Here is a 27,744-nt window from a genome sequence, read left to right as displayed (position 1 = left end):
ACGAGTAACGGGGCAGACAATTACGTTTTTTGTCACATGGAATCCACTATTGTACTGGGCCAGCAGACCAAGCTGCAGTGTAGACACACATTAGTGAATACCCTCTGGCATGTCCTGGTCGTGGATGAGTGTGGGTCCACTACCAGTGTGTGTTCAGTGTTTGTTTTGGGATTAGATTTTGACCTTTGTGTGTCTGCCTGTGAGAGTGTGCGCGTCTGCCCTGCTTTGCATTCCATTGCGATGTGTAAAGCCTCATTCTGCAACAATAGGGCATAGTTCCCAAAGTGTGTATGTGTATGTGTGTATGTGTGTGTATTTCGGGGTGTGTAGGCGAGTGGGGACATACAGGGAATTCATTCAGTCACTGAGGCTGTGGGTCCTGCCCAAAAGAGGTGAGGGAGGGAGGGGAGAATGAGCAGCAGCAGGTGGAGGAGGGGCAGGCTGAGCATGATGGAGGGTGTGTTACCTGTCTGTCTGCCTGTCTGTCTGCCTGTCTGCCTGCCTGTCTCCTTTCAAACATGGATGCTAATGGGATAAAGCAAGTGTTCAGTTATACAGAAATCCAAGAGTGCTTGCTGTGTAATTCTATTAAGAGTACAGGACTCTCTCTCTTTCTCACTCACTCACTCTTTCACACACACACACACGCACACACACACGCACACACACACGCACACAAACACAAACAGAGTCAAACACTAGCCCCTTTACTTCGCCCTCAAACAGGGCCACTGTGGGTCCCATCGAGGCACTGTGTGGATGTGAGAGCAGCAGGGGACACACACACACACACACACACACACACAGTTGTGTCTCCATGACTCCGAGGTAGATGACGTTGACCTACATAGACTTCCTGGAGACGTACTCTTATGTTAACCTAAACCTAAAATGAAACATGTTTTCACCTCAAAATGTGATGATGTACGCTTTGCTTTTGTCCACTTAAGGAAGATGAGTCCCCATGTGTAAACAGATTAAGGTCCCCACAACATGAGTAATACCTGAAACAAACACACACACACACACACACACACACACACACACACACACACACACACACACACACACACACACACACACACACACACACTCTAAATTAAAACCTTAAATTATATGTTGCCATCAATCCTCCTCTGGATGCAACACCATCTGATGAGGCTGATGGGACTTGGACAGAATAGTCGTGACGCACAAAGCAAAGGGTGCACATAGGCCTGGAAGTGTGTGTATGTGTGGTCATACACTGGCTATACATGTATGTGAATTAACATGTGATCACATTAACATGTGTTTACCTGAGATAAATGGTAAAGTAACTGCTCACAGGTCTTTCTGGTTTAAAGCCTTTTCAGTAGAGACAGTGAGGACATGCATGTGTGCATCTACCATATGGACAAGATCATTATGTAACATCATAGCTCTTCTGCCCAAATATAGTGCATAATGAATAGTATGTCATAAGCAGATGAATAATGCAGATGGTGCAAGTGTGTAAAGGCTTTCCCATGTAACCGACAATGTTTGCTGTACAGAGAGCCCTGTCTTCCTTGTCAGTGATGGTTTCAAACCGTGACAGAGGAGAGGAGAGGAGAACTTTCATTCTGGGATGGAAGAAAGATGTAAAGGAGCAGTGGGAGGGGTTCATAGCAAGATTCTTCAAAACGTTTTCATAAGATTATGGGTAGGTTTAGGTTTGTTCGGACAAATACATAGAAATACAGAATATCCAACATTATGTCCGCAGCTTCCTGATCTGCTCGTATCAGCCTGTGTGTCTGTGATGTATGGCTCTATTCACTTATATATATTATGATATTTAGATTTGCCGTGTGTGTGTGTGTGTGTGTGGCACTTAATAAGCACATTATTGTTAGACATATCATTGTTTTCCGTCAGCTCTAATGTATAACAGCCTGCAGTGTTGTTGTGTTATGACTGACACTTATAAATCCAGCATTGAACCTCTGTTCTGAAAACATTGAAACAATAGTGATATATGTATATATTAATAATGTAAAACCTGACTAACTTACCTTTTCATGTAACAAACGTCCTAAAACGAGTGTGTTCTCATTGTCTGACACTTTTTATGCAATATGAAAATATTATCAGTGGATCTCCCTCCACCTTCCGCTCTGTGCGTGTGTGCTTGCTCAAGTAAGAATAGAACATCTGAGAGCAAAGTTCACACAGAGAGGATATTTTTAGAGTATTTTTGTCTCTGTCCTCATATGTTTACGTGTCACTCCAATGTGTAGAAGCAACACTGGCTTTGGTTTTGTTTCAACTGCAATTAGGGAGAATCCAAAAGCCTTAAAAGACAGTTGCTATGTAGTAATTGTAAAAGATGCCAACAATGGCTGTTCCATGCAATCCATGTATTTTGTACCTATCTTGCTACACAATGTACATTGTTCGCTCCTAATATTCATTCAGTCTAAACTATTACTACTACTACTTTTGTCATAGTTTCTGTGGACCCTATTAACATTGAGGGGGCATTGGAAAGTCTTAGCTTAGGAACAGGGAGGTTGTGACAGCAGGAACTAGGCCCTGTTCAGTTTTTATAAGTTGGAAAATACCTGAAGTAATACAGAAAAAGGCCATTAGTGTCTTAGCTCTGCAACTGCACCTAATCACTCACACACACACACACACACACACACACACACACACAACACACAACACACACACACACACACTTCCTTCCTTTAGCTTTAGGCCACTCCCTGTATATGAAGACAGTCTCTGACTTGTTCTTTGCCTCTGACCTGTCATCATCGTCTCATCTCTCATAGCTCGCTTAGTAGTCGCAAAGCCTGATAGTGAACATACCACCAGCCTCTTACATACAACTGTGTGTTGGTGTGTGTGTCAGAGAGAGAATGAGTCAATGAGAGATTTGTTTTCACAGTATTTGTCATTACCTGAATTGCTAGGCTGTGGGTTGAAATGAGAGAAGTGTGTATTAATTGTTGAGTGTCATTCTGAGGTTTCAGAGAATGTTTGTGTGTGTGCGTGTGCGTGTGCGTGCGTGCGTGCGTGGTTAGTTGATATTACCAAAAATAAAAAAATTGTAAGGTTACAAAACTTTCACCCACACTTGAAATAATGACTTTCACCCAGACAATACAATATTGATACTTTAACAGCAGTAGAGGAGAGTAGAAAAGGATCCTTGTAGCAAATCTTCACTTTTTGGAAGCAGTTCCATGTATTTGTTGAAGGTTTTATAGCTCTGTGTAAACGCTGCAAACACGTCGTGCTGTGAGCCTGAAGGCTGAGGTGTGATCTCACAAGTCCAGAGTACGGAGATGTTTTAAATTAAACACCCCGGCTCAAAACTTCAGTTAAACTATCATCTTTTAGTTATTACTTGTCATTGTTTTGCCAATACTGTGATCCACCAGTCCGAACCAAAACTCCATACACATATGTGTGGTTGGTGGCTCTATTTGAAGAAGCCCTAAGATTCTCGTGCTCCATTCTCCTCGTGTTTGTGTGTTAGGGTGTGTTGACAAACTGCTGTGATTGTGTGGCTTGGGGAAATAGAATGAATGGCCTGTTGGGAATGTCAGTGATACCATCTCTCTCAGATTAGTGGAATGGCAGCTGGACACAGGGACACCTAGAAAACACACACACACACACACACACACACACACACACACACACACACACACACACAAACATACGGTACACAGTAATAAATGGTCATTCTGGGGGATTTGCCATTTTACTGTCTGACATTATCAATTAGACAGTTGTTAATTAGCATATGTTACAGTTAACAAGTTGTACTTTTCCTAGAAGTATCTCTGCTCGTTATATTCTGTCCCACTCACACACAGAGACACATACAGACACCACTGCTGAGCCCGTTGAAGTAGATCCCCTCAGGTTTGTGTATCAATTAGTAAAGTAGATTGTGAGAAAGAGAGAGAAACAACTAGTACAAGTTAGTTACATGTGTGTCACCAGGTGCTTGTCAAACTGGTCAAGCAAGTGACGGAAGTCCAACCAGTTCCCAGCATAGTGAGAAAATGATTTTGTTTTAATTGATTACCAGTTAATCATGTAATTAGGGAGATTTATTAACAGAGATTATTTTTACTATAAAGTATTAATGATACCCCACACAGAGAGAGGGAGAGAGGGAGAGAGAGGGCTCTAAAAGTGCCTCATCAGCTGTCTCTGTATATCAGCTGGAACACAAACGGTAGTGTGGCTGTCGAAAAAAAAAAAGGGGAAATGCCTTCAAATACACACACACACACACACACACACACACACACACACACACACACACACACACACAAAATGAAGTGGTGTGCTCACTGATAAACAAGACTGCCCTGTCCCAATGAACCACTTGGCCCTACCCCTTCATTTTGCGTGTGGCTGTGAAAAGGTAGTGTTCCTTCAAACACTCCTTGACCCACACTGTTTCTTGTAAATTGCTTTAGGAACAGAGGAAGCAAATCAACATGGCGACCACTGCGGGTATCTTTCAAAATAAACATGAAAACCTTTTCAAATCCAGCGCAATATCTGTAGCAAATGAAATGTCATTGAATCGCAGTGACAAGCGTTTCAGGGAAATCATTATTCAGCCGTCTAAACAAGCATGAAACAGTCTGAGTGAGAGTAACGAGTAAATTGTGTTACTCCCATGAGTACTTCCCCTCTCATGTTATAACGTTTTCAGTTCAGGGCAGAAGTTTCTATGTACAGGAGTAACACACATTACTGTTCTGCAGTGGTCAGATCTGTCGCTATTATAATGTTGGTTGGCTGCTGATGACGTAGCGAGTGGTGTCCCAATTCCTAGGGGAGGATTTTCTAGCCCTCCCCCTTGTGACTCCGTTTGGAGGGGGACACTCCCAGCGAAGGGCACTTCATATCTAGGGTCGGGCCAAGGGAGAGGAACTGGGACAGAGCAAAAGGTCATGCAGTATATCCTCTCTCCTCCCACCTATAAGTTTAAAGATGGATGTGTGGTATCACCAAGAGTACACAGATTTTACATAATGATGAAGATGTTAATCATAACTTGTGCCTGTTATTTTAGGAACATTATTTTCGCTGCACTCATCAGACTTGAGAATATTATGTAAAAGTGTAAATGATGAATGCCTCTTGAATGTGTATTTGACCACAGCCACATTCACAGTCGTAAACTCATTCAGTCAAAGCAGCAGAGCGCGCCAACTCTCATTCTGTCTCCCTCTCTTTCTCTTTCTAACACACACACACACACACACACACACACACACACACACACACACACACACACACACACACACACACACACACACACACACACACACACACACACACACACACACACACACACACACACAGCCACATGCTCCCACATGCTCCCACTATACACACCCTCCTGCATGGTAACATAGCAGGCTGGGCGTTCAGAGGAAATGTCCCACCTCTCTTAGAAAGTGACATCAGAGGAGAGCTTTCCACACAGTGTCTGCAGGCCCGGGACACTGAGCACTATGTTTTTACAGACCATGTTGAGGCCGTCTACTTAAATACATATTACACACTGTACTCATCATACATGTGTGTGTTTGACAGTGGGTTGAATAGTTTTATTAAATGTCACATGGCCAGCATAATATTCAAGATGCGGAAACCCCCCATTATTATGGCTGTACATGGTGATTGAATGATTTAATACTGTGACTGATCTACTTTTTCAGTGAGTCATAGAGATCCTAACATGATGCTTTCACTTGATCCACACTGATAACGTGGATCTACGCTCACAAACCAACAGAAAGGCTGCCCACTGGATGGCTGTGCTGATTGGCTGATTTATAGCACGTGTCTCTATCATTGTTTCTCTTTCACCCGTCATAAATTTGGAAAACGGTTCAACCTGAGCTGGACGACTCAATGTCAGAAGTGTTTGATGGTTTGACTCCTCACAGTCAGATATTTGTCAAAGCAAAGTTATCCTGAAGCCCTGTCAGAAAACAGACGACACCTCCAGAGGTAGTACAACAAATCTCCTATTGTCTACCACATCAAAAATACTAGAAAGATGCTGAGTGATTCACCGAGGATATGGTGACATTAGATTTAAGATATTAATGCTCACCTTAGAAATATGATCTGTCAGTGTTTTTAAGACAATGATAAAAAGTCCACAGGCTGGTTTGAGTCTGTATTTTCTCAATAGAACATTTCACAACTGAGTAGAAAGTTCAAAATTCTGATCATGGTGTGTTGAAAAGATCATGATATGAGTCTTTGGGAAGATCGCCCACTTCTAGTGATTGTGATGAGTTGTCCATCTTTAAAAAAGCTCTTTGATTCATTCATGTTTTTCTTACGTGTATATATTGTGAGATTTAAAGAAGATGAAGAATTGGCGCACATTTTTCATTTATTCTGTCTTTTACATAACCATTGTCTGTAGTTGTGAAAGAGTTGACAAGAAGTATTTGTTTCACTCATTTGAAGAATTTGGAGCACATAGATGATACTTCTGCAGAATGTCTTTATAAGAAAAGAGCTTTCCAAGCTGGTTATAGACCAACAGATATATTGTTTATACACATTAGGTTCTTATCTCTTAATTTTATTTAATTTTATAGGTTTGATTTTTCTATTTTGAAATCTGAACTTCTCCTTAATGCAGTGAAAGATGACAGAATTTTTCTTTTTTTGTATCATTCGTAACAAAAGAGTTTTTAGAAAATTCTAACAAAAATATTGGGGGTTATTGCTAAGAAAGTAAAATGAAAGTGCGTCCTCTTTCTTTTCTGATCATCAACTGATGAAGGATGGTTTATTGTGGCTATAAAAATACAAAGATTAACCTGAAGTTGTAATAAAATCAAAATAATAATTGTCCAACCAAACACAGAATGTGTTCCTTACTTTGAGTCCAGTCAGGTAACAGTGACTGTTATCTGGTTTTAAATGTCTTTATCCCAAACAGGCGTGCTAATGTTTGGTCTTTTATCTGTAATGTAATACTCAAGCTCAATATCGACTTCTATCCTATATCTGCACATACATTATACAGAATAACTTTCCTCCTCTGTCCATTTCAAAGCCTTAGTCTCTGCCAGATGGATCCTACACTGTGTTTCCTCTCAGTGCTCTGACCATGTGACCACTCATAATCATAGGTCCACATAGTGAAGGGATATTAATCTGCCCTATGGTTGTTTTACTGCCATATTGTCCTTGGACATTGGACTACACTCACTGGCCAAACCTTTAGAGTAATAGTTAGTGTAGCTGGAGGGAATCCAATATTGACATTGCAAACACTAATTTTAAGTTGTGGATTTTATGGAACCAGACATGTAAATCCCTGCTCCTAACAGCAGACCAGTCTGTCGCAGGCTCCCGGCAGCACAGGGATATCATTCAGTGTTTGGCCATGACCGTGCAGCATGTCAGGGAATGATCGAACACTTTGTGTGACTCAGGATGAACCTCTCACTTTTCTCTTACTTTTTTGGCCGTGTGACTCCAGGGAAGAGACATTTGTCTTTTCACATTTCTTAGATAATTATAGCTAGACCACAGCAGCTAATGCTGCAATGCCTTGCTCGGCGGCACAGTCTAGATGTCTCAGCAGCTGTTATGTATCTGGTTTCAAACCTGCAGCTGAAATGCACAAGTGCATATATCAAGTGTGTGTGTGTGTACCCGTCCATCAAGCACACACACACACACACACAATATTTCATTATGGATTTTTAGGTCTGAGCCAAGAAATAATTAAGGTTTAATGATATTCAAAGAGTAAACTTCTTATCATTAACATTTTACCATCTATATTGTTATTTAATGTTTAACCAGGAAAGATTAGATTAGATGTAGATCATGTGATAGTGTTTGTCTTAATAAAAACATTATCATTGTGCTAAAAATCCAAATATGGCAGCAGGAACCGAACCATCTTTTAACACGTCCTGGGTTCAAACATGTTTCTATCCAGTCTGTGGCTCAGGCATGATTCATCCTGGTGTCCTTTAGTCACTGAACAGTCTCCAAGGCTCCTGCGTTTAGCAAACCAGACCTTTCCTCAGGATTAACCCAACAGGACATTACATCGTTTTGTTGTATATTAGAGGAACAGGAGGTGAAAATACGGAGGGATTTTTTTGGATTAGATTCACAGTGTTATGTCACCCATCACCATGACAACTGCTATATGAGCCTGACACTGCTAAGCCTATGGAAACTCCCACAAATACACGACACGATTTTTCTCCGTTCTCTTTCACTCCCTTTTCGATTTACAGAACTTCTTCTCTCAGTCTTTCACTCCATTATCTCGACTCTGCAGCTACTTCTACTACTTCTGGTCCCGAGGACACACACTGTACCATTAATGCTCATTGTTTTCCACTTGTGGCGACTTTCACAGATTGCGAATTAGTATAGATCGATAATGGTCCAGGTTTTACATGCACATTCACCCAGAGGACACATCCCATCAAGGTTTACTGCATCAGATGCATTTGCAAACCGCACAGCTCAGAGTCTACCGGTAATAAAAAGTCTGGAGAGAAATTCGAAAACAAAAGCAAATACACTGTAGATTACCTACCAGTGTCTCTCGGTTAAAAAAAATTGGGCTACAGTCTTAGTCTTTTCAGTTAATTTGGTGGTTTTAATATACGCTTATATCTGCTGATCCATACATCATGGTTACGCAATTTAGATATTGATCATACAGTATCTGACATAGCGAAATAACACAGGGGATGTCTTGATTTCATAAACCTTAGTTATGAGCTTCCTGATCCAAGTACTGAAGGTCAAGATTCAATAATGTCTACAAGTGTAAATTATTAATATGACATAAATGAAAGTTCAGTTGGGAGCATGACACCCTGACAGGAGATGACTCACTATGTTGCATTTGTTGGTAGTCAATAAACGTTCTTGTTCGTTGTGGGTGTGCAGTGTAGCTCCAGAGTGGATGTTCTCCTCTCATGAACTATCTTTGACCCGCACAGACAATGGTGTACAGAGAGCACAGAAACTGACAGCAGCCGAGTTTAATTAGTGACAGCTGATATGAGGAACTGCCAGCGGCGTTTGTTAGTTCAACTGACGACACCATCGCTCGGGACCGACTGAGAAGCTGCGGCTTCATATTTTCTTCGCTGACTTGTGAATGATTCTAAGCATTGGAACTTACAGTGAGCCTGTGTGTCTCTCCAACCACAGTGTCTGCGCTCAGTGTCACTGCTGAGCCCAGATAATATTTCACATTCACACGCTCATTTTCACTGGTTTGTGCAGAAGCTTGTTGGATGTTGCACGTTGGAGCCCTTAACTAGTTATGAACAGCAGTTGCACATTGGTTTCCGATTGCAGTGTGGCCACGATTGCAGTTTTGAGTGCGTTGAAAAAAGAAAAGATGTTCAAAGTCTATAAACATATTTTGTCACCATAGCCTCTTGTAGCATCTCAACCAAAATCTTACTAGTAAATGCAATTGAGGGCCCTGTTGGAAGATACAGTAGGTTTGGTCTGACTCATGACAACTGAATAAACAGTGTCTTTACGAACTCCAACTTATATTATTAGATAGTGACTGTAGATTGTATTAGAGTTTACATCAATTTTTCTTTTTTCAAACCTTTAATGGATAGGACAGAGTAAGCTGGTGAAAGGGGGATAGAGAGAGAGTGGGGGAGGACATGCATACATGGCCGTGGCCCGGGAATCGAACCCAGGCTACGGGTTGAGGCCTTGCAGAAGCAGTTACCGAGTGTGGACAGTGGGGAACAGAGATGTTAAAGTTAAGACTTTAAACATCATCACAAACATCTTAATAAAACATTAAAAGCTCAGTATTGAGTCCTCTGATCTACATCCCAGCATTAACATTAATGTGAGCTTTTGCATCCAAGATATTTTTGGCTTAATTTCTGGATGGTTGGAGACGCGTCATATAGCAGTTTGTTATTCATACTATAACTGAAGTTTCTATTTCAGGATTACATGTAATAGCACTTAGTAATGTTTTGTGGACCACTAAATAAAAAAAGAAAATGCGGCAAGTAGACTCAGGGACTTTTATCTCCCTGGCTCATCTAAGAAAAACAACTATGCAAGGACATCAGCAATGCTACCACAATATTTGCTATGTACAGGATAGGTTTGTGATAATGCCTATTGCAATTATGGTACAAAACGGGCTTCTATAATACATTTTAAACACAGTAATTTATATAATTGCAAGTTCGATCACTCCCGTGTTTGCTTATTCTGTCGTTTTGTTTACATACAAAAGTGTTGTGTGGAAGCAGATTAAGAAGGAGCTTAACCTTCACCTCTGCTTTTTGGCAGGCAGAGGACACCCACCCACCGGCCCGTGAGCACACACACACACACACACACACACACACACACACACACACACACACACACACACACACACACACACACACACACACACACACACACACACACACACACACACACACACACACACACACACACACACACACACACACACACACACACACACACACACACACACACACACACATATGGGTTTGAAGCGCAAACATAAATGCACAACTAATCCACACATACACTGGGACATTTGTTAGCAGACTACACAATAGAAACTGCCGTTTGCGTGGATTTCCTTCCTTTGTTGAATCCAGATTATGTTTGACTGGCCACACCACAATCATGAGCAGAGGGTGGAAAACAGGACCTGGGCTTAAATTGAGGCCCCTCACAGGGTCTAAAGATCCTCGTATTTAGAATTGTCTTAACCCAAATCCATCCCGCTGTCGCAGCAGACTAATGAAAAGCTTCTGCTCCTGTGGTCATGTGGGAAACCACTGTAGAAACAGAAGCTGAAACACCCAAAAAGGAACATGCTAAACTAGACAGTCTTTTTCAACCATTCATATGATTGCTATTGGTCTCTTTCTGTGTTTTCTTGCTTGGTATGGGTGGCATGGATCACTCGGCTAACTGCAGCCAGCACAGATGACGTACAGTATGCTAAACACACACACAGATGATGTGGGGTTAAATATGGAAACTGGAGCAGTGTTTCTGACCAGCATGGTTTTGTGGTCAAGGCAACAGCCTTCCTGCGACACACCCTGCAAGGTCTCAGCACTGGGGACTCACTTACTGCTGCTGATACACTGGCAGCCAGGCATGTAATGAGCACACACACGTGTAGTTTAGATTCATTTATATGTCTCAGACACTGATTTCATAGCTTGTAATACTTTATGTAATTTATTTTGTACTTGTTGACTAACTAATTCAATCTGATTAAATGAAAGAGGACAGATTCTTAAAATAATAATAGTACAATTTTAATTCGTCAAGCCCATTGAAATAGAGGCCTGGACCTGGATTCGTTGTACTATATGTTCTATTCAATTTCCTTGTAAAATACAACAAAATGTCAGCAGAACAATTTAAACCTGTATTGGCAATGTTCAATTATATTATATTTGTGTTGTGCCAAATTACAACATACATTATGTCAAGGCACTTAAGTAAGGTTAACCCTAACCCATAACAAGCAAGCACACTATTACTGTAGCAAGAACAAAATATGCCTTTTAATGGAGAGATGGGCATCTGCCTCAACCGGTTGGAGTGAGCGGAGAAAAATGGGGGAGAGAGGAGAGTTGGCTGGAGATGTGATGCAGCTTCCAGACATCCAGGGTCAGCAGGTCCCCTGCAGATTCTGGATGATAAAGCCTGTCTCACAGTTGGTGTTGCAAGTCATCCTAAAGGATCTGGTTAGGGCTTAGAGCTCTGAGAAAACCAGTTCAGTTTTAACTGGGAAAACCATATCTCTATTTCTGGAAGTATACCTGTATACCTATTCTCTTTCAAGTCAGTGAATGGACAATCCAGCAGATGGGGCTGTGGAGTTGTGTTTGAGTTTCAACCTCTCCTGTTTGAGGCTTGCAACTACTCTCAATATATTTATTAAGATAATGATTCCAATCTCAAACCTAAAAATAATTGTCTAGTAGGAAGAGTGTGTGTCATGAAAACGTGTGAGATGTACTTTCAGTGAATATAGTAACCTCCACTGATTTGTCACGTGGCTGCGGTTTAAGAAAGAATGGTTCATTCATATTTATGTGTGGATATAAATGTTGTTGACTGTCAGATAGAAGAGAAACTAACACCACACGTCTCATGATAGATCACCTTTGACCTTTAACCACAACTTGCTGCTTGAATAGTGTGAGAACAGGATGTTCAACCAAGAGGCCAGAGATGTAGTGTGTTTGATTCAAGGAGGGTTGATGACACAGAGGTTGTCTGGGGAGCAGAGAGAGGCTGGCTCCTCCTCCTCCTGCTCCTCCTGCTCCTCCTGCTCCTCCTGCTCCTCCTGCTCCTCCTGCTGCTGCTGCTGCTGGCACCGCAGATAATCTGGCATTATAATTGGAGGATGACACAACACGACTCTGCAAATTCCCCTGGTGTCCATTGGTCAGCCGAACTCCCAGATGAGCTGGTGACTGCTTGGTTGAGGGTGTCTTTGTGTCACGGAGCCCATGTTCAGGTCCAGATTCTGCCTCTGTGTTGTACATGCATAGTTTTCATGTTGTGTAATCCCAACTGAAACTGTGCCTCCCTGTGGTAGACAGTGGTATTATGTGTAGGTTTTCCTCACTGTGCTTTGTGTAGCTGCTCTCCAGAAACGTCAGGCCCAGGCCTTGCAGCTTGTGGCCATTCAGTGTGTTGCTCAGGGGCACCTCAGCAGGATGAACCCCACACCACAGGGTTTGGATCCAGGTTCTCTGGTCTTGTTGCTGTTTGCCAGTTATGTTCACATCAGATTTTGCCCTGAACACAGAAAGAAATAGATTTAGTCGTTTTGTTCATCATTGTAGATTAAATACATGCAAAATAATGAGGAAGGCTTTATTTTCGGTTTTCTATTTCACCATGTGGGACTTTAACGTGATTTTGACCTCTTGCTTCCTTTCACCACTCTTTCTCTATTCTGCTTTTCATCTGATTCTCTTCCTTATTTTTCCTCCACTTCCTGCAACGTTTCCATTTCAGCAATTTACAATTACAACCATGATCAATAAGAATGATTTTAGTCACTTGAAAATAAAAAAGGAACCCTTTTAAAAATGTTTGAGGTTTAAGTTAAATTGGTCTATATTTAGTTGAACAGAGAAGGTTTGTTTTACAAACTGCACGTTTCACAAAGCCATTGTTTCACTTGCATTTAGCATTTTCTTCACTGTAATTCAACTTGTAGTAGTTAGGAGTAGTGGCTTCCCATTATTTCAAAGTGATCATTTCCCAGAAACCGAGCACTCTCTCCCTGAGATTTCTGTTTCCGTAAATTAAGTTTAAAACCACAAATTGAAAACCTAACTGAACAAATTAAATATAGAATTCAGATTTTCTGGTGTAATTCTTTCATTTTGATTATATCTTCCGTATATCAGTTCCTCTTAACTATTTTTGAGCTGAACAGAAGCAGAATGAATCATGAATCTGTTTCCCAGTCGTCTTCACATTTACAGATTACAGAACTGGCTCGAGCTGTGTCTGCTACAGTGGGAGGAAAAAACTTCTCACCACGTGAAGCCATGTTGTGTTTTTCTAAAGGTTTTAGGAACAGGAGCTTGGATGTTTAGTTGTAACATGAGAGAGGTCTCCCAGACTTGTTGACCTCCCTGGTGAATGTTCGTCTGCAACCTGATCTACTTACATTTAAAAGTTGGGTGAACATGTTGTCAAAGTTGTGTCAAAGTGCTGAGGACACACAAGCACACACGTTTTACAGCATATTAGTTTTTTTTTGTTGTATTTCTTAAAAAGTAGCCCCCCCTCTAAGAGATGAACCCTATACATTGTATTGGAAAATGTCATCACTATTTCTGTATTTTTTCTTGATGTTTCGTTGGACATCACCACTCATCAAGTGACCGTCCCCTTGCTTATCCCTGTGTCTCTGTGTTTGCGTGCAGTCATGGCGGAGTTAGACCTGAGTCTAAGTGACGCGCTGACAGATGCTCCTCAGACGGGGCAGGTGGAGAACCTGGTGGAGCGGGACTTTGTGGCTCAGCTGGAGGCAGAAACCTTCGACGACCAGGTGGGGGAGACGGTAGGAAAGACGGACTACATCCCCCTGCTGGACGATGACACCAGGGCAGGTGAGACGGATATGTTGAGGACAAGGGAAATAATCGTTTTTTGAGAGATAAGCAGGGCTAACAGGGGTGTTTAGAAGAAATCACCACTGATCACTGACATTAAAAAACATTAGAAGCTGAATTTACAGTGTCAGTTTAACATCATGTCAAGAAATTGCACGAAAACAGCTTTTCTTTGGTCCTCTTTATATAAGAGTTATTTTGCAAAACCACAATAAACGCCGTTCTTTATAATACGAAAATCAGTCGTATTGATTTGATTAAAATATCCCTGATGAAATGGTAGTTTGATCTGCTCCTCTGAATTTGACCTGATGCATCAAAACGTGTGTCATGTAACATAAACTGCAGCTGCGCCCTAATGACAGATAGTCTCAGGCACCGCTGGACACCAGCTGCCATTTCTGATCTGTGGAGGTGTCATTCAGCCACAGGGAGGATAAAGGGGCCTGAGCACGAGCCGATTTCAACCTCCAAGCTAAACATTTGGGATGTAAACTAGAAGTTTTGTCCTCTGAACAGTTGTAGTGCAAATAGTCAATCTGCGACAGTGAAGATGTGTAAGGTTCAGTTCCAAGGTCACATACCTGATGATCCCTGAAAACCCCTGTCCAAGATCCCTCATGGGAACAAGAGCGTGTCCTCACCAAGGTCATGGGCTTAGGATGACAGTATGTTATCAGCTACATGTTAATCATGTCATGTCATTGTGCAGGGAGGGAAGTAAAACAGTACGATTGTTGATGTCACTTAATTTGCTCGTACCCATTTACTAAAGCTTATTGATGATGCTTCACCAGGTTTTAGTTCTTTTTCTGCATCGAATGTGCAGAATAAACAAGTTCCCTTTTAATACGTTTAACTTTGTTGTGTAGCATTGGAACATATTATATCTGGTGTTTGTGCAGTTGTAGCCATTGAGTTTATTATACTTTTATACAGTGTTTTTATCTTATTGATCAAATTCACTTGTGAAAGAGCCATTACCATGTCGGTAAGCTGGTGTTTCTGTTGTTTGTTTTTTTATCATAGTCTGGTTGTAGTCATCATCAGGCTGATAGGAAAGGTTTGATTTGCTTTTGTGTGACATTTTTCAAAAATTAATATATACAGTAAAAAATAAAGCCAGGAGATAACATCCTGTTTAAAATATTAACACTAACTATTGCCTCTTACAAACAAATAAGTACAATGACTTTTGAGGTTTGATTGGATACTTCGAGTATGACTGCTTCCTACGGAAATAGAGCATTAAGTAGCATTAAGTAAAATCTTTCACCTTTATTACTACAGCAGTGTCCTCAAAGTAAACCTGATTAAAATCTATAATCTACAATATGAAAAATAAAAAGCTGCTTTCACAGACACTGTAAACAAAGACAGTGACATTATTTACAGGTCAACAAAGCTCCTAAAACATGAGGTCTGGATAGTTTTCGAGACTTGTCATGTTTCCGGTCAGTGTTAGATTTTGATGTTATATGTTATACATAGGGAGCATGCTTCTACATCTTTGGTTGGGTTAAAATATTAGATGAGACGGAATCAAAAAGCAGATAGGTCGTAGGAAGGTCTGTAAACAGATGTATAAATAGTGGATGGATCAAATATAGATCTGAGCACATAACCAGATAAAGAGAAGTGACAGTGGACTGGGGATGACTCGGCTCTCAGGCCTGCTGTGGTCACACAGACACTTTGGTCAGACAGTCAGACAGTCAGACTGTGTATGGGCACTCGTCAGTGGCAGCCGGCCGCAGGACGAGCCGTGGGTGGCGTTGCCAGTGATCAGCTGTGGCACGCTGTGTGCAAGTGGACAAATGCTGACACGCTGAGTGCCAAATAGCAGGGCTAGGCAGTCCGCTGTTCATTGTCCCCTGTCAGCGAGAGATCCAGACGAAGGAGGAGAGTTTCTATTTTATTTGATTGTTTTTTATTCAGAGATTATGTTTTTTGCACTGATGCACATGTAATGTGCATTTCGATTGCCTGATGTTTCAGTGTCCTATATGTTAATGTGTGTGGACTCTTATGAATCCTACATTCTGTTCTGAATGCAGTGAATGTGCATGTTGCATGCATGTTAGAGGTTTTGGAGTTTTGCATGGCTGTGTGTGTGTGTGTGTGTGTGTGTGTGTGTGTGTGTGTGTGTGTAATGTATTTGTGTGTGTGTGTGTGCACACCTTTTGTTGCCTCTTTAGGACGTTTTCCAACATAAACTCTGACCTTGTCAGGACCAGTAGACGTCAAGGGGACCAAAGCCTGGTCTAATGAGGCTAAATATAATTTCTCCAGTTTAAGGTTAGGGTTCAGATGTTAGTAGTGGTTAGGTTAAGGTTAGTGTCATGTATGAACTAGTCCTGGTTAAGGTTATAGATAAGGTATTGGTTAGGCTGTCCACAATGAGTGGAAGTAGCTGCAAAGTCTTATGGCTTGTATCACAAAGCAAGTTTAAATATATATCTTAAAAAAGGAAATGCATTCTTGTTAGGGTTGTGTGTTGGTCAGAAACATTGACATTTTGTTTCTTCAGTTCAAAGCATACCATTTATTTCTATACTTAAGGTTGTAATTATGTTTTTTTCTGTGAGAGCTGAAAGTGTCAATGTCAGGCCCAGGTAACCAAATGACATTATAACAAAGTTGAACTCAATGCATGATCCCTTAAGGCTCCGTAGTAGAGTGGGTTGTAATAGTAGTATATAACATACACCTTTTTACACGTGCACGCGCATGTGCTATATATGTGTATGTGAGCGTGCATGTCAGAGGGGTGTGTAGTAGTGAGTGTGTATTTTGTAATGTGTGTGTGTGTGTGCGTGTTCGTGTTGCTGCACTATATAGGAGTGCAGCAACACGACCACTCCCTAAAGGCAGTAAATAAACAACTTTCCTTGTCCTTATACAGTATTTTAAAGACCACGTGATCCTGACACACACACACACACACACACACACACACACACACACACACACACACACACACACACACACACACACGACCCCCCCTACCGGTTGTCTCATCCCACACACACACCATGAGAATCACAACCCCCCCCTTACTTTTCCCTCACATTTGCATCTAATTCCTCTGATCCCCCAACTTTTATTGTTTTATAACGTCCATACCAACTGATGTTAGGACACACAACTACACACATCACTACACACTATCCCCTGTCATGCACACACACACATAGACACATATTACAAAATACACACTCCCTACTACACACCCCTCTGACATGCACGCTCATGTTATATACTACTTGTAATCACAGGGTTGGAGGTTCAATTCCTGGCTTGACAAAGTACCTTAAAGGGATAGTTCACCTAAAAATGACAATTCACTCATCATCCACTCACCACTATGCCGATAGAGGGGTGGGTGAAGTGTTTGAGTCCACAAAACACCTCTGGAGTCTCAGGGGTAAACTTTGTTGCAGCCGAATCCGATACAATTGAAGTAACCGGCGACCGAGACTGCAGACGTAATAATACAACGGAAAAAACCTGGTGTAAATGGCGCCGTTTCAAGTTGAATTTGAATGTCAGGGCTTACAGACACTTGGATGACACCACACGAGCAGCAACAAAGTTTACTTCTGAAACTCCAGAGGTGTTTTGTGGACTCAAACACTTCACCCTTCCCTCCATCGGCATCGTGGTGAGTAGATGATGAGTGAATTTTTTGGTGAACTATCAATTTAAAGCAAGATTGTGAACCCCATTGCTCCCAGTGGTTTGACCAGCACCTGGCATGGTACTGTACCTTGCTGCCATCTGTGTGAATGGTGAGTTCAATGTGTGTCTGTTGTGCAAATTTGAGCGACTCAGCAGTCAGATGTCACAGAGCATCACCTCCTTCAGTATCCCACACTGACACCAGCTGACGTGCTGACGTGCTGCCCTCCTCACACACACACACACACACACACCTAAAGTGCGACAGCTATATTGAGGAGCCTTTTAAAAGCCTAAAATGGTCAATGGGGTCCATTTAAGTTTGTTGTATCTCTCCATACAAACTTGTACGATGTAGATGGATTTTCTATCTCGTCTGGCCATTAGCTCTCAGTAGTAATGTGTTTGCTTGTTTTGTGCGTGTGTGTGTGTGTGCACGCAGACACGGGTTCTGCATTGGAGAATGGAGAGCAGGAAGCTCATGGGGTGCAAAAGCCTGGTAAGACATATCCCACAGTTCCCTCTGCCGCCTGTCAGTCTGCTATAAGGCCTCCTCATCATCCTCATTCCTCCAGTCATGGCCTTTTTCAAGTCTTTTCTTGTCTTTCAGTCTTGTTTACTTCCTCCTTGTTCTTCACCTCAGTTTATTTCTGTGTGTTTGTGTGTTTACGTGCAAGCCCTTTATACTGGCATTTTAGAGCAGGAGCCGCTCTTGTTGCTCTCAAGCATCCTTTCAAGCTCCTCCTGAACAAGGCTGCTGCTCTCATAAGTCTCCAAGAAGCTCAAATTGGGGAGTTGAACTGAAGAAAATGCCAAAGTAGGGATTTTAAAGGCCTCTCCACCCCGCCAGGAATCTAATTCTGCTGCAATGACAGACTCCTATTCCTCTGGGCTACAATAGTTACCTATAAATGTGTGAGTCAAGAAAATAATACGTGGATCAGCCTTTAAAATATTATCATTACAACCCTAAATTCCCACAAAACTTACCAGATACATGAAAAAATTAAAGATTTCCCTTGTACCTGAAACTATTTAACCCCGCACATTATTACACATAACTCACCATTAGTTTGTGCATTGTAGTAGCAGGGAGAACAACATCATTAGAGGATTGTAGGAGGGGGTTGTCTGAGTCTCAAACTGTAGATTCTTTAATCGCTTTGGCACTGCCAGGACCGTCTCCATTGTTCCAGGAATTGTTTCACAATCAGTGAAATTTATAAGACCACCTAAACATCCAAAACATAGTGGCTGTGAGTAAAAGTATATTTTTTAGAGAATAAATAGTGTATGTTGCTGCAGGTGTATTAAATGTGATAACGTAATTGACCTTAACTGTCAATGTGTAACATAATAATATCAGCTGGCTTTAAACACTGATATGTCATGTTTAACACGTTTCTCTTTTATCGTTAATGGGGGTGGGACATTTCTTGTCTTTCACCTTAAACATTTGATTTAAAGTGTCACCAGTGAAAGTTGCATTGCTTTTTCCAGCTCAGGATATACACACAGGAGTTAAGACTTCACTTTCATTCTGCTGTGAAAATGCAAATGAGTTAAATTGCATAATCAATTTATGAAAATTATACTTAATTGGCAGCAGAAATTGTTGCCCTGATAACATCAGCAGCTCTGCTGGTAACAAATGAAATAACACGGCCATTTACACATGTCCCTTGTACTAAACACTCCTATTGTTACTTCTAATGCCAATGAATCATTGTAGTCTAATCTCATATCAGAGATAATTAGCTGCAGGGAAGAGACTCGGCTCTAGAGATGAATGTTTATTGTGTCTAGTGACGAATCCTCCTTGCCTGTTGGCTTTCTGCTTTTACCGAAATAGAACAAGAAGAGAACTGTTTCTGGTGTGTGTGGGTGTGTGTTTATGTTTGTGGTCCTATTTGGAAACCAGCTTATCGGTTGTTTTTTTTTTCAGTATTCTGGTCTAATTTTTCCTCATCTCTCAGCCTCCATACTCCACACACACTCCTGCTCCTCATTTCACTTTGTTCCATTTCAAACTTCACAGCTGTGCATGCCGCTGGCAGTGAAAGAATGTTGCACGCCAGCATGAATTAGTATGTAAAAAGTCTCCTACACTGAAAACATGCAATTAGCACATATATGTAAAGTAGAACATATTGTACAAAAGTCAGTTCAACAACAAAACTTCAAAAAAGTTCAACTCTACTGACTGAGGCAAACAGCAGGGTAAGAGGAAGTGATGCAGACAGAGATCTGATACACTGACTCTACAGGGTGTTAGGGCAAGAGCTGTCACAGATGTAAGAGATAAAATAAACACTACCAGGGGGAGGAGGCCTTAGACTATGAAGTGAATTGACCACTGTTGACAAACTGTGCTGTGCTTGCACAATCAAAGTCTCAAACCTAAAGTGGCCTTCCCAGGGTCTTTACAGCATAACACAATGTCAACTTTGAACTAGTCGTACAAATGGCAGCAGGTTAGCTCTGAAAATAGCACATGCTCCTGGCTAGAGGTAATGATGCTACATTGACAAACAGAATATTAATAGAGCTATTTGGATCAATTGGGTGGGTCCATGTTAAAGTCCCATCCACTAACATGGAGGGGATGGTGTTTATAACCTATACTGCAGCCAGCCACCAGGGGGCAAGCAAGACGCTTTGGCTTCACTTTCGGGGAGCTGTCATGTCGTCCACCTTTTATATACGGTCAACACAATAGTGTTGCATTGTGATGATGTGGTAACTGTCTGAGCCCTATTTGGAAGGTTACCAGCCTTTTGTCCATCGTCCTAGATTATTCTCAGAAAAAACTATAAACAGAAGGTGTCTCTCTAAATTCCACTGAACTCTAATCAGTACAAGTGCAACGTAGGAAGGTGAAAGCTGCCCAACCTGCCTGCTGCCGTATTCATGATCTGCATATGATCCACTGACGTGACTGAAAAGCTTGGTGGGGACGGACGCTGCTGATGGTGGGAGGAGTGATCTGCATGTTAATCTGACATCTGCGTTGGCATGTTCACCGCTTGGCTGTCTGGCTGTTTGCATGGCATGGGGTGGCTTGTGTTACCATGGTTACAGAGCAGTATGTGTGTTTTTCAGTTGAGTGGATGTTCCCTGTAACTTTTGGTTACAGTTCTGTCTCAGATTGCCCAAACTGTCCTTATAATGAAATCTGCAGTGTAATAGAAAAGGACAGTGTGAGGTGTGGCATAATAATTTTATTGGGGCTACTTTAGTGAACAGAGCATCTGGCTTTGTCGAGGTGCGTTGGATTCATTCATCATTGTTATTCAAGCGAACCCCTGGGAGCAGATGCAGGACGCAGGCGGTATAAGTAGCAACTGGGTCAGAGAATTGAGAGCGTAAGCTGAATCCTGACAAGAGCAAATGCAGATGTGTGTATGTGATGCTGCATGTCACCGCTGCTGCATGAATATACTGCATGGCCTATAAAGAAAACTATATATATATAAATGAGTGTTTTCCCAAATAGTTGACCAATGAGCACCATTGAAAATGTCATGTAGATAAATCTGGCACCCGACCTGCAGACGGACATAAATCTGGCATTTCTCACGTTGGTCAAGTATTTGACATTTGTTAGATGAGTAGCAGTTGATTTTTTGACAGCTTTACTAACCTGCTTTCTTCCTTCCCCCCCCTCCTTATCCCTCCCTCTCATCCTACTTTGAAATGATTTATTATCTTGTACTTTCATTTCTCCTTTATGCCACTTTATTTTGTCTCCTGTCCCAATGAATTTTGTTTGATGCACTTATTTTAAATTTCCTTTCCTTCTCTCCCTCCCTCACTGCGTTCCACCCCATACGTTTATTACCCTTCCCTCCTGATTTTCTCTTCATCTCCCTGATTTTTTTTCTGTCCCCCTCCTTTCTCAATCCCCCATGCTTCAGAGGACTAGAACCCGCCTCCACCACCATGCCGACTGTCAATCAGCTGTGCTTCCGCTTCTGTGCACCTTTTCCCCGATCCCTGTGCAACACACACACAGAGCCACCACACAATCTACCCCAACTGTGGCTTCTTTGACCCCATGTGAAGAAGAAAGTCTGAGGTTGCGTCCACATTAGACGTTCACACACACACACACACACACACACACACACACACACACACACACACACACACACACACACACACACACACACACAGACGCACACAGACATGCCATGCTCTCCTGACTTCAGCACACGCTGTTCCTCCAAACAATGCTGGCACACTGTGATTCGCTCCTCTGGGCAAACTGTGTGTCTCTCACACACAACTGATTTCAGTCACATTTGAAAGTCAATTTGTTTATTTATTGTTTGTAGTTCCTTTTGGCCATTGTCCAATGAAAAGTCCTCTACTCAGTTTTCTTTTCTAAACACCTATTAACAAAGATTTATAGATTTTATTTAATTTAAGGTATTTAAAAGCATACCGTGGCAAATTAATGCACATTGAAGCAGACAGACAAGTTAATATGTTTATATCCTCACACACTCCCACACACACACACACAGATTCAGAGGCATAGACCCCACCGAGCTGCCAACCCTTGTCCTCCTGTCTGAATCCTCTTACACTGAGTTCCCAGTGCTACAAGCCTCATCTGTCAACACCCAGCGACCAGCACACACACACACAAACATACTCACATATTAACCCACCAAAGGACCATTTTTATTTATGTCAAACTGTTTGTTTTTCTCCTGTGATGGACCAGGACTCTCTAACTGCTTTGCACTATTTTTAGATTTCGTTAACCAAAAAGATAAAGAAGTAAATATTAAAGCCAGACCTTGAGTTGACAATCATTATTGTAAAGAATGTAAGAGAGATATCCCATTGGTCTCTGAGTCGTCTTTTGTCCCTTTTCACTGTTGATGAGCTGTAAGTCTGCACTTCTTTGGTTCTTAGAAACTCCTCAAAGTCTCAGTTTATATTGAATTATAAACTTCTCGCCTATTTAATTTGCTTGCCTCCATTAATTTCTTAAACATATTAATAATGTCATGTGTGTTTGTTGTCTGTGTGTTATGCTTTCTTGTGTTGTTATGCAATACATGTAAACGATAAAACACTTACATTCACCTCAAAATAGATTATAAGGTTTTATTCTAGATTTCAGGGTGATGTAGCCACAAGCTATTGAGGAAACTAGCCGACAATAACTGGGCCTCATCCACAAAATCCCCCTTAAATTCAATCAATTTGCACCAAGTTGACCTCATGCATGCACCACCCTTAATGTGAATGGATTTGTTTCATAAAAATCCATGAGTTATTCCCTCTTAAAAAGGTGAAAATTATGAAATAATGATCTATCTCTGAATGTTAAAGGGATAGTTCACCCAGAAAGGAAAATTCACTTATTATCTACTCACCCCTATGCCGATGGGGGGGTGGGTGAAGTGTTTGAGTCCAGAAAACACTTTCGGAGTTTCAGGGCTAAACAGTGTAGCTGATTAGTGACCTATCTTCAGACGTAATAAAACAACAGGAAAAACATAATATGCCTCCGTACTGCTCATGTGGTGTCATCCAAGTGTCCAGAAGCCCCGACATTCAAATTCAACTCGAAACAAGGTCATTTACACTGTATTTTAAGCCTTAAAGTGAAGAGGCCACTGGAAGAGGCTAAGCTAGCGGACCTTAGCATTTCAGATCTTTGAATGCACCTTGTCGAAAGATATCAGAAGACTTTTAAGCTTAAAACACGGTGTAAATCACCTCGTTTCGGGTTGAATTTGAATGTCGGAGCTTCCAGACACTTGGATGACACCACATGAGCAGTATGGAGACATGTTATGGTTTTTCTGTTGTTTTATTACAACTGAAGAAGGACTCACCATGGACTTCAATTGTATCTGATTCTGCTCGAACAAAGTTTACCACCTGAGACTCCAGAAGTGTTTTATTGACTCAAACAGTTCACCTACCCCCCCATTGGCATAGGGGTGAGTAGATAATGAGTGCATTTTCATTTCTGGATGAACTATCCCTTTAAAGAAAGAGGAAAAAAATATCAGAATCCGCCCCCTGATGTGGATCTGCATCAAAATTTCATGGGTTCTTCTCTAATATGCACCCACCATCAAAACAAATTAGTGTTCTAGCATCTCTTTTTTGTTTTCCAAATACGAGTGTTTGCTTTAAAGCGTGAGTGATCAGAGGTCACTGTCTGGCCAAGAAATAGTCCCTAAGAAAACTGTTGACAAAGAGTTTTATGGATTATCCAGAGAAACTTGTAATGGAAAAACCAATATAACTTTGTTTTCATTCTTTAGTACCACAAATACAATACCTCTCAGCACTACTGTATTACTACAGTGGTACAGTAGCATTCTCACAGAGAGATACAAGAAAAATATCTCAGCATATTAATCTGAAATGTTCTGCTTAGTGAAAATGTTCACAAGGAGTTGTGAATGAGGCCTAGTGAGATTCTGTGGCCTGCCAACAAGTCAAAAAAGGACATTTCCTCCAAAATGTTAAAAAGGACAAGCATGTTGAACTCAGTTAACATCAGTGAAATTCATCTGATCATCTAGGTGCTGCTGACAGTAAAAGTCACTGTAGACCTCTAAACAGATGTTTTTAGGGATCAGAGGTCGAGCTTAATCCTGCCACTACATCCGTGTTTCAAATTTGTTCACCTTGTAGTGTAATGCACTAAATGTTATTCATCCATTTTGATTGTTTTTTTTTATTATTCTTTAGCTGCATGAGAAGTTCATACATGTTGCACAATGGGTTAGATTCAGCCTCTTTAAGTAGTTTGTTCCATATAGTGTCTATCCCAGAGTGTCCTTTTATAGATGTGCCTCTCTCTGTAGTCTGCCTGCACCTTGTGCTAATAAAGCAATATATAACACACACTTACCTGGCTTTGGGTTTCTCTTTCTTCTTCTAACCAACCTGAACTAAATCTTTTATCTACTGTCTAACTGCTGCCTCTCCCTTCTCTTGGCTCCTCTCCCGTCTCTCCTGTCCCTCGCAGCGTTTTGAATTATGCACAGTATTATTTCCTGTTTCGGATATTTTATACCTTAGCAGCTTTTTGAGAGAACAAGACGCTTAGTCATGCTGGCTGTAACCTTTCAGGGGACGTGGATTTTTTACAGTGCGAAGCTTAAAGATTAGTGTGTGTGCCGCAGGGACGTGATTTTCTTTTACTTCAGAAGGATGGTTAGAAAACACATTACTTTATTACTCTCTCCTTTTTTGGGATAAGAATAAAAACCAGCAATTACGTTTGCCTTGTTGCTTAAAACACACATAGAAAAGGAAATAAAGGGGCTTTTACCTTTTAGAGAGGTTTGTCAGGTATCAGTACATTAGAGGTTCTCTTTCCAAATTACAGGCAGACTCGCAGGATTTAAACATTAAAGAGCTCATAATGCACAGAGTAGAGAGAGATATCATGGCAGAAGCTCATCTGCTTTTTCAATAGTTGATTACACTGGACCATGCTCAGCTGTACTAAATAAAACTTGCACAAGTCTACCGACCTAAACAACAAAGTAATTGCCTTTCAAAGTGACAAGTATGAGTGTTCATTGGTTTGACACCCCAATCATCAGTCAACAAAAGTGACTTAATGTCATATTTGTTTTGCATTTTGAATTCTCCCTCATTATTGTGACATAGGAATCCTCAACTCAACCAAGTCCAGTTGACGTGTTTTTTTTAGCACTTGGATATACCATGACCTGGATGACTGAGAATCTTCACAGACATGAATCCTATCTCTCTTGAAACATCCTCCTAAGTATGTCAACTTATCTGTATCCTCTTTTGTGGTTTAATAGCATCCAACTGGAGAATTAGTGCCACCAAGTTATTATCATAATGCTCCCAGCTTCTAAAATACAGTGGTGGGTGTAAACACAAATTAATTTGCATATTATTTTCCAGATTCTTTGAAAAATCAGGGGAAATGTTTATGACAACTTATTACAATGTGGCGTTATTTCTTCCTTTACTTTGTGTGTAAAATAGAGTGTTGAAGTTTATTTATTAAGGAGCAGTACATCTACCTAATACTTCCACAAACATCTGTGATGGAACACATCTCCTGAACCAGTCATCAGTTTCATTTTATACAAAACACTGACCATAAAATACTCACTGTGGATAAACCAGGTAGGATGAACTGAAGTTTTCTATCGTCACCCTGCACCAGTGACTGTATGTACAAAGAATACAACAAAACAGAGACATCATATTGTAGGCCTGTTCGAGAAGTGATCATTAATGACAAAGAATACTTCTGAGCTCCGGAGCATCAACACAGAACAAACTACAGTCCATTCCAAACTGGCAGGTTTAGAATGGGCACTGCAGGATTGTAACAAAATCACTAAACCTAAATAGTCATGTCAAAGTCAACTTTATTGTCAATTCTGCCACATGTACAGGACATAGACGGGATTGAAATGCCGTTTCTTTGTTATTCCCGGTGTAAACATATAAGTAGACAGATCATATAAGTACGCATAATAAGTACTTAAAACATAGTACACAGTACAACTCAGTATACACATAGTATGCAGTCATAAGGCACACGGGGGGATAGGATGAGAGTAGTGCAAACCGGAACTGCAAAAATACTTCATGGGAAGTAATGTAATGTACATCCACAGGATGTAGTAAATAGCAGTTGGGGGTGTGGTGGACCTTAATTCTCTAATGTAAATAAATTTGGCTTGAGGCAATCGATCTCACCCCAAAGCCATTAAGTGCCTCTCTCGATCATATCACTTGATCTTCATTAGCCGGGTTTTGGACGAAAACACTCAGAAGACTTCACCTCACTCTGTTCTGCCAAATTATGATGGATAGTTTGCTTTAGACGTTTTAAAGACTTAATGCTTGATGAAATATGAATATAATTATCAATCATTTAACTAATGGTTAGTTGTGTCTCCATTCGAGCATACTCTATCATGTAATGACCTTGTTGAGTTAAGTACCAGCAGGGTAGCTCGGAGATGACATGCGGTTTTGCTCAGGGTTTACCATCCACTATACTGTAACCTCCAGAGATCACTGTGACCTGTGCAATGCTCTCTGTCAGCATGTGTGTGTTTGCACGCGACAGTCTATATGGGGCAGCCTGTCCTACTTAGACTGGGAGTTGTGGCGTGGGTGATGCAGGGAGGAAAAGAGGAGGAGATGGTTTGAACTCTCTGTGTAGGCAGATGTGCTATTCAGTGGAGGGATCATCCCCTACCTTTCCGAATGTACATCACAAATAATCTCACACACACACACAAGTATGAACCTCCCGACCCCAAGAGAACCTCACCCTGAACAGCTGCTCTCTTACTTTACCCTTGGATGGTGAGAAGGAAGTTTCAAATACAATAAAATAAGATATCAGTATTTAACAGACTGAAGGGGATAGAGACTTGAGGAGTTGTGTATAGAAAGCATATAGCCAACCCTCTACATTAGTACAGTACATGATGTGCATCTGCCCACACAGTGAAGACACACATCATCTGAGGACCTTGAGCTCCTGTCATGGTTCCAGGGTGTTTCATTTATGTATGATCCACTGCATAAATGCAATACATCACATATGGCTCAAATAGGGAAAGATGTTGAAACCCATGCAACCATGCCATCATGACATGTGTGTGTGTGTGTGTGTGTGTGTGTAAACCCTAACAATGAGCATTACAGTCTTGCGAAGCCATAATCCTGCCTTTAGACTCTGTAGTTGCAGAAAGTTTTCTTTTGGTCAGGTTTAATGACTGTCAACAGCTTTTAACTTAACTTACTTGCAGCTAAAACTCACACAGAGTTGATTCAAAACACTGTATATATACTGTATATATATGTAAGAACTCATTGTCGTAGC

At 41.2% G+C, this 27,744-nt stretch overlaps 1 protein-coding gene across 9 annotated transcripts in view; it reads left to right on the top strand.

The window, feature by feature from the left end:
• The window catches only part of LOC118098393 (microtubule-associated protein 4), a 97,598-nt gene that overhangs the window by 9,628 nt on the left and 60,226 nt on the right, over positions 1–27,744 (top strand). For 7 of the 9 annotated variants that reach the window (XM_035142145.2, XM_035142151.2, XM_035142147.2 and 4 more), the window contains exons 2-3: positions 13,998–14,183; positions 18,310–18,366. In XM_035142145.2, the coding sequence (XP_034998036.2) occupies positions 13,998–14,183; positions 18,310–18,366 (243 nt within the window). The remainder of the gene's footprint in view (positions 1–13,997; positions 14,184–18,309; positions 18,367–27,744) is intronic. The other 2 variants (XM_035142149.2, XM_035142146.2) reach the window with 1 other exon arrangement.

The sequence above is a fragment of the Hippoglossus stenolepis genome, chromosome 19 (assembly GCF_022539355.2).
Source record: "Hippoglossus stenolepis isolate QCI-W04-F060 chromosome 19, HSTE1.2, whole genome shotgun sequence".
In the NCBI taxonomy this organism is placed as follows: domain Eukaryota; kingdom Metazoa; phylum Chordata; class Actinopteri; order Pleuronectiformes; family Pleuronectidae; genus Hippoglossus; species Hippoglossus stenolepis.
This window is presented reverse-complemented; position numbering and strand designations above follow the sequence as displayed.